Source organism: Odocoileus virginianus, unplaced genomic scaffold (genome assembly GCF_023699985.2).
Source record: "Odocoileus virginianus isolate 20LAN1187 ecotype Illinois unplaced genomic scaffold, Ovbor_1.2 Unplaced_Scaffold_30, whole genome shotgun sequence".
Classification (NCBI taxonomy): Eukaryota; Metazoa; Chordata; class Mammalia; order Artiodactyla; family Cervidae; genus Odocoileus; species Odocoileus virginianus.
Window position 1 is genome coordinate 290,729 of NW_027224292.1, and position 8,817 is coordinate 299,545.

General features: G+C 36.7%; 1 protein-coding gene across 1 annotated transcript; it reads right to left on the reverse strand.

Moving 5' to 3' along the window:
* Positions 1–3,689: 3,689 nt before the first annotated feature.
* On the reverse strand, positions 3,690–4,622 carry LOC110122446 (olfactory receptor 4C46-like). Its single transcript, XM_020869958.2, has one exon. The coding sequence runs from the start codon at positions 4,617–4,619 to the stop codon at positions 3,690–3,692; it is 930 nt and encodes a 309-aa protein (XP_020725617.2). The 5' UTR covers positions 4,620–4,622.
* Positions 4,623–8,817: the final 4,195 nt, after the last annotated feature.

An 8,817-nucleotide genomic window follows, 5' to 3' on the forward strand; every position in this document is an offset into this window, starting at 1 on the left:
AGTCAATAAAGGAGAAATAGATTTTTTTTTTCCTGCAACTCTTTTGCTTTTTCAATGACCCAGCAGATGTTCTTCTACCTTTTCTAAATCCAGTTTGAACATCTAGAAGTTTATGGTTCACGTACTGTTGAAGCCTGGCTTGGAGAACTTTGAGCATTAGTTTACTAGCGTGTGAGGCGAGTGCAATTGCACAGTAGCTTGAGCATTCTTTGGCATTGCCTTTCTTAGGGATTGGAATGGAAACTGACATTTTCCAGTCCCATGGCCAAATTTACTGGCATATTGAGTGCAGCACTTTCACAGCATCAACTTTTAGGATTTGAAATAGCTCAACTGGAATTCCATCACCTCCACTTGCTTTGTTCATAGTTTTGATTCTTAAGGCCCACTTGACTTTGCATTCCAGGAATTTCTGGCTCTCGGTGAGTGATCACACCATTGTGATTATCTGGGTCATGAAGATCTTTTTTGTACAGTTCTTCTGTATATTCTTTCCATATCTTCTGCTTCTGTTAGGTCCATGCTATTTCTGCCCTTTATTGAGCTCATGTTTGCATGAAATGTTCCCTTGGTGTATCTAATTTTCTGGAAGAAATCTCTAGTCTTTCCCATTCTATTGCTTTCCTCTATTTCTTTGCAGTGATCACTGAGGAAGGCTTTCTTATCTCTCCTTGCTATTTTTTTGTAGCTCTGCATTCAAATGGATATATCTTTCCTTTTCTCCTTTGCCTTTCTCTTCTCCTCTTTTCACAGCTACTTGTAAGGCCTCCTCTCACAACCATTTTGCCTTTTTGCATTTCCTTTTCTTGGAGATGGTCTTGATTCCTGCCTCCTGTACAATGTCATGAGCCTCTATCCATAGTTCTTCAAGCACTCTGTCTATCAGATCTCAGTGGATCAGAGCACATTCTTTGGATTTCTCTTTATTCATCACTAAAACCTCGGCAGCTATCAATGTATCTGTTACATTTCTTTGGTTCAAAAATGCTTGTTATTTAATGAATGAAGAACAAACAAGATGAATGGATTATGTTTAGAATAAAATCGCCTTTTGTAAGACAAAGCTACATACTTTTCAAACTGCTTTTCATAAGAGCTATGTATTACATGAAAGTGAGAGGGTAACAGGCAGGAAGGCTAGGGGTCTCCAAACGGAGGAAATAGGCTGCAAGTGTCAGACATTTTTTATCTCTCTCTTAAGTGGCAGGAGGAAACAAACTACAAGTGTCAGAATTTTTTTCCCTTCTCTATACAAAATTAAAAGGAGGTTTCTCTTAAAATTCTGTTGCCATGATGACACCTGGCTCCACCTAAACTTAACTTTTCTCTAACCTTGAGCTAATCAATGCCTTTTTCTTATGGAAATGGTTTTCATTAGTTATGTTAATGAACTATGTGTTTACCCTAGACTCTGTCTTTCTTCAAGTTGGTTCTGCTTAAGACTCAGAATGGATAAGGGCTCAACAAACCAGTATGTTTTACTCATACATTGTTCTCCTAATCTATGTTAATGAAACTATATGTTTACTTGGAAACCTGCCTTTCTTCAAGATTCATGTCAATCATTTTATGGCCTGGGATGACTCACCTGGTGCCAATGTTATCTCAAAATGCATACTGTGGGTGAGGGCCTGGTGCCACTCTGAGCTTTGAGAAATCTCCTTTCTCAACAGCTTTCTGATAGGCATATAACATACTGCTAAAGGCTGGTAGGAGGACACTGTTTTTCCCCCTTCTGATGTCTATGTCATAAGCTTTATCTCTTTTATACTTTAATAAAACTTTGTTACACAAAAGCTCTGAGCAACTAAGCCTTGTCACTGGCCCTGGATTGAATTTCTCTACTCCGGAGGCCAAGAATCCCAGTGTCCTTCATGGCTCAGCAGTAACCTTTCAAAAGTAAACTTCCTAAAGAAAAAAAAAAAAGTTCATAGTATGATGAAGCCTTCCTAAGAACAGGGAAACTATCAAGGTAGAATATTTGCTAATATTATGACATACTAAGTTTCTTTTTTTTTTTTTTTATTCCTAGACTAAGCAGGAGTAAAACAAATTGTGGTTTCCAAAACAAAAAAAAAAATTGTCTCTGATTCTGTAAAAGATAAGTTAGAAAAAATTTCCAAGTCTCCACTCATAGTTTTATCTTTATTTCAGTAAATGTTTTCATTTTCATTTATGCATATATTTATCATGAACTCGACTTTGTGCTATTTGCAGAATTTATCATGATGTCAAGCACTTAATGGAATATGACCATGTACTTGATACAATGAATATCCTACCGGACATTAAAACATTCTTTTACTTGAAACATCACTCTTTCTGTTGGTTTATGAGCCTAAGTTGGTGACATGACCTTTGCAGAATGATTTTTAATGCTGAAGGAAGTTTGTAAATGGTGTTACATTTCTATTTACCCCTTAGTGGTTAAATAGTTCATTATTTTATATTCCTATAGTAATTACATACACAGTATTAGTCAACATATTCCCAGTGACTGTGATGCATAAAGGGCTTTCCAGGTGGCACTAGTGTAAAGAACCTGCATGCCAATGCAGGAAACATGAGACTTGGGTTCAGACCCTGTGTCTGGAAGATCCTCTGGAGGAGGGCACAACAACCCACTCCAGTATTCTTGCCTGGAGAATCCCATGGACAGAAGAGGCAAGTAGGCTACAGTCCATAGGGTGCAGAGTCAGACACAACTGAAGTGATTGGGCATGTACACAAACATGATGTATAAAAATTAGCAGGTTTTTAATTCAAATCACTAGAATTTAGTTATATATAATTAAACATATGCACATAAGTAGCATATGTATTAATACTAATTGATTTCATACTGGAGTGGGTAGTGTTTCCCTTCTCCAGGAGATCTTACCGAGGCAGAAATTGAACTGGTGTCTCCTGCATTACAGGTGGATTCTTTACCAACTGAGCTATCAGGGAAGCCTTAATGAAAATCACTAGAATTTACTTATATATAATTAAACGTATATGCACATAAGTAGCATATATATTAATACTAATATATAACTAATTTAGTATATAATATTGATAATATATATTGCATATGTATAAATATATATACATATATGTATGTACATTTGTATGTATATGGACAGAAAGATACACAAATAGTTTAGAACAATCCCTGTATTAATAAATAGTAACTGGTATAATTTTGCTACACTTCTTCTATCATCATCTCCTGGCTATATATATCACAGCCATTAATAACATGGTTAGAGAGGTCAAGTACTTTCTAGTTACTGGTTCTTCAATGTTACTGTTTGGGAACAAACTCTTTACTGCCTGTTTTCCGACATGCAAAATGGGGATGATATTAGTGCTTACCTTTCTGTATTGTTAATAAGCTTACTGCTAAGTATCACTGTATCTTAACATTTATTTTATTTTGTTTCATTATGATGAAAGCTTATGAATCCTTATACAATAATGGAGACAGTAAAACTAGACTCTAATTTGGCAGAGCTTTTCAAATATGCAAACAGTAGTCCAAGGCTATGTTTTTCCTCTCTTTTGTTGACTCCATTTCTTCTCTCTTTGCAGAATCGATCATTTGCAGTTTTATTCTTCTTTATCTCATAGGTATTCTTGGCTGAGGTCATCAATAATGTCCTTTGGATTTTACATAAGTTGAATGAATGCTGGGTTCCATGCACATTTTATGCATCACCTGAAATCACTTTCCTATTACACAAATTCCTAATGGCATTTTTCATCTGGGCATTTCTTAAGGTATAGATTAAAGGATTTAACATGGGAGTTATCATGGTATAAAACACAGTAACTGCTTTATCAACAGGTAAAGTAACTGTTGGTCTCAGGTACACAAATAAGCAGGGCAGAAGAAACAGGATAACTGCTGTGATGTGGGAGACACAGGTGGAGAGGGCCTTACGTCTAGCCTCTAAGCTATGGGCCCTTAGGGAGTGCAGAATGATCACATAGGAGCCGATCAAGAGGAGAAAGTTTGAAAGGCAGATTAAACCGGTGTTGGCAGGAACAAAGAATCCTAGAATGTGAGTGTCTGTGCAGGCAAGATCGAGCAAAGGGTTGAGATCACACATAAAGTGATCTATGACATTAGGGCCACAGAAGGGTAAACTGAGGATGAAGAGGATCTGTATGGTTGAATGAATAACACCCCCCACCCATGCCACCCACACTAGCACCTGACACAGCCGCCGATTCATGATGGTCGCATAGTGCAAGGGCTTACAGATGGCCACGTATCGGTCATAGGCCATCACAGTGAGCAGGATGACATCAGCACCTGCAAACAGATGTTCCCCAAAGACTTGCATCATGCATTCATTGAAAGGGATGGTTTTCTTTTCATAGAAGGAATCTATGATCACTTTAGGGGTATTGACACAGGAATAGCAGGCATCAATGAATGAGAGATGAGCCAGGAAATGGTACATGGGGTACCCCCGTAATGGGCTGGTGATGATAGTGACCATTGTGAGCACATTTCCTACCATAGAGACAATGTAGACAACCAAAAAGACAACAAATATGATTTTCTGCATCTTTGGATTTTGTGTGAGTCCCAGTAGAATAAACTCTGTCACATTGTTTCCATTATCCATGTATCTTAGGTTATTATTAATTATGTTACCTGAAAAAAGTCACAATTTATTAGCTCAATCTTGAATTAAGAGTGTCAATGTAAAAAATAATAAATGCCCAGATTCTATTGAGTTCTGATATTTAATAATATGTTTTAAGACAGAAAAAAAGAAGTCCTGATTTTTTGAAGATTATTAAAATTCTCTCCTGGGTGAAAGTGATTTTTAATATATAGACATGCAAACCCCTATGCGGACAGAAGCACGAGATGATCTCTAGGCCCTTAATCATGTGAGATGTTCATAACCTAATGTGATTCAGTAGATTTCACGTAGAGTGGCAACAAAGGCTGAAAAGAGGGACAGAAAACACATGCAAAGCCGATGGATTCAAAACTGAGGAATTTCACTTTTACTGTTAGGAAATGGGAAGCCAGCACAAGTAATTGAGAATATGAGTGTAAGATAGAGAGGGATTCAAAAAGAGGTCTTGGGTATAACTCTAGTAAAGGTGTTTGTATGTCTTGAATGAAGTGCCTTGAGGTTCAGTTTGGAGATAGAAGCCTGAGAAAAGAAACCCTGACAACAGATTAGTTGTAATTGTTGACATAAGTATAACAGTGTATTGCTCATGGGAAAGTAATGAAAAGATACAAGAGCTACTGAAATACATTTAAGAAAGCATATCGCCCAAATCTGGGCTTCTCCAGTGGTTCAATGATAAAGATTCTGCCTGCAATGCAGGAGATGCATCTAGATTCGGGTTCGATCCCTGAGTCGGGAAGATCCCCTGGAGCAGGGCATGACAACCCACTCCAGTATTCTTGCCTGGAGAATCCCTTGGACAGAGGAGCTTGGTGGACTACTGTCTGTAGGGTCACAAAGAGTTTGAAGTCATTCACAACTGAGCAAGCATGCATCACTTAAATCCAACAGCATTTTAATAGTTAATTACACACTTTTAATGATTGACTTCCATATGCATGGCATGGCAGCAACCTGTGTGAATGTTATTATTTCATTAGTTTTGCAGATGAGAAGCAATCTCAGAAAATCATGTTAATAATAAAAATAATGACAGTAATAATAAAAATCTTATTACCGTAAACTTCCTGAACACTTACTTTACTCTCAGGTATTTTGTAGGCATTTGTTTTTTTAATTCTTATTAAAAACTTATGAGATGATTGCTACCCTCATTTTATGCTTATTTCACACATTAAGAAATATGAAGCAAAGAGAATTTAAGAATCCTAGGATCAACCAGATAATAAATAACAGAAGCACGATTGGATTTTTTCCTCCACATACTTAACCCATAATAAACAATGCTTACTAAACTCCTTTTGATATGGTCATAATAACTATAATTATTTCAATTCAACAGAAGAGACAAGTATATATGAAGGAAACTGATCCTCAAACACTGATACACATACACACACAAACACTAGATACACACACAGTATAACATATTGATGGTGGTGGTTTATTCACTAGGTCATGTCCAACTCTTGCGATCCCATGGACTGTAACCTGCCAGGCTCCTCTGCCCAGGAGATTCTCCAGATAAGCTTACTGGAATGGTTTGCCATTTCCTTCTCCAGGGGATTTTCCTGGCCCAGGAATCCAACCTGGGTCTCCTGCACTGAAGGCAGCTTCTTTACTGACTGAGCTATGAGGTAAGCTTCTAGTATTGATAGCCATGTGGCATTTATTTCACTGAAGGTCTACTTTATCCTCTTCTCTTCAATTCCAATTCTCTTCTCTCTCCAATTAAATAAAAGACATAATCCCACAGACTCTCTTGAAATGTATGGACAATGACAATCCCAGTGGTAAAACAAATTGTTTTAATAATCAGAAAGACAAAGTAAGAATCTTGTTTTTCCCCACTTGCAACTTCATGATCTGGGGTATATTTCCTGGCACCTTACAGTTTGTTTCCTCTAAAATCAAGTGAGAACATTAATTACCACCTCACAGGCTGTTATGAGAAGTTATTAGGGGAATATTTATGACCGTATCTATCACACAGTTCAGGACACACAAAGAAACTTGACTTTGTTTTTTTTTTGGCTTGTGCACCCAGGAATAGGAAAAAAATCGACATTTTGAGCAATAATACAGAGAAACATTTAACCATGCTTCAAAGTTAGGAAGAACCATCTTCAACTTTACTTTTAAAGAAGCCACAGAGACCCATATTAGGCACAGTGGTTTATCCCAGGAAGAGTTCTTCATGTTTGTGTTTGAAATAAACAGATTATGATTTAATATTCACATTATATCTTTTTGTGTGTAAAGTGTTTTTAAATTTTGTTTGCATTGTCATGATCAGTCTTAGTTATTAAATAAGTATCTCATGGCAAATGAAGAGTATCTGGTATTAGTGAGCTGGATCTTGTAAATTTCTTTATCTCTGTAAGCCTCAAATATTTTCATCTTCAATTTAGATTAATGATACTTACCAATTAATTACCTTTTGAAGAAAGGGGTGAAGATAATATGCTCTATTACTCTATTTAAATAGAGTTGAAATATGATGATTACTGTATATGGTGAGTAACAATCTTTAATAAGCATCAGCTCTATTGAAAAGCTTACCTTCTGGTCTTAAATTATTTAATGATATTTGAGGGTGTTCAGAAATAATCCTGTCTTCAAATTGACCTCCTCATCGGCTAAGTAACTTTCAACATGAGAAATATGATGCATTCAAAATGGAATATTCAGTCTCACAGTCGATAAGTCTTTTAATGAGTCTAAATCTTTCCTTCCAGTCTACAGCCTCAAAAACATTTCACAGACAACCTGGAAGTTGAATTTAGAATGGATTCACTCAGAACACTATGGAGAATGGTCATCTGTAGATGACTCTGGTCCCATAGGCAGAAGACAGAATGCGTGGTGGAAACACATTCAGAAGGGTCGCTCCAACCTTGATGAATGTTGCTCTGGAGAATGTAAATAACAACAAAAAAAGACATTTTCGCCTGTGATGCAAGGGTATTTAAAGCAGTTTCCACAAAAGTCCAAGGACTTTTCTTGTAGATTCTGTCTTCTCTCCCAGGAATTAATTATCTCTTTTGATAGAAAGGCTTTGCCTTGGAAGCAGGTATTCTGTAGAGACAGACCTGAGAAACACTCATTCTTGAGAGGGGAATTGTTTTCACCGCAGTTCATTTCAGTTCTGTCACTCAGTCGTGTCCAACTCTTTGAGACCCCATGGACTGCAGCACACCAGATCTCCCTGTCCATCACCAACTCCCAGAGTTTACACAAACTCATGTCCATTGAGTCGGTGAAGCCATCCAATCATCTCATCCTCTGTCATCCCTTTCTCTTCCCACCTTCAATCTTTCCCAGCGTCAGAGTCTTTTCAAATAAGTCAGTTGAAAACAGTCAGTATTCCCTGCACTTGCAACCAAAATGCGCAGGTCCCCTTTCTCTGTCTGAACCTGGATTTCTAAGAAAACTTAATGACATGTGGCTAGCAAAGATGGCTTACTTCCAGCATGGGGACCTGTGACATAATATATGCCCTCATGTTGGAAAGAGAACTTCTATTTTCTTATAAATATTAAATCTTTTCTGAAAACCTAGTACTGATTTCTCGGGAGTTAGATAAGTGAGGGCATAATATTATTGGAAGCCATTTCAAAGTGCCTGAAATAAAAACCTTTTTAATTCTCCCTACATTCTTCTGAGGGCAATGGAAGTAAACAGAAAGTCTAATAGAATACAGATAATTGATCTCTGGGATCCATATGGTGGTCAGTATTGAACACCAGGCAATACTAAACAAACATTTGGTGAGAGATCTAAAGCATAAGAAGGGAGCCATAAATCAAACTACAAGTAGTTTTTCACATTATGGTCACTTTGTATTACTTTTTTAAATTATTCTAGGAGGTATGCAATGATAAATTATCAAAGTTTTACTTTGTATTCCCTGATGGCCAATGATGTTGAGCATTTTTAAAAGGTGGCCACGAGTGGATCTTCTTTATGGAGGAGGCGTATCTTGTCAAGTTTCTTCATACAATTTAAAAATTGAATTCTGGATTCTTATTTTTTGCTATAAGTGATTTTTATATAGTCTGGGTATATGTATTTTGTCATTTGTATTATACATATAAGATTTGTATATAAAATATTGTGCAAATATATGTAATTAAATATATATACAAACGTTTTTTTTATTCTCCTGGTCTTT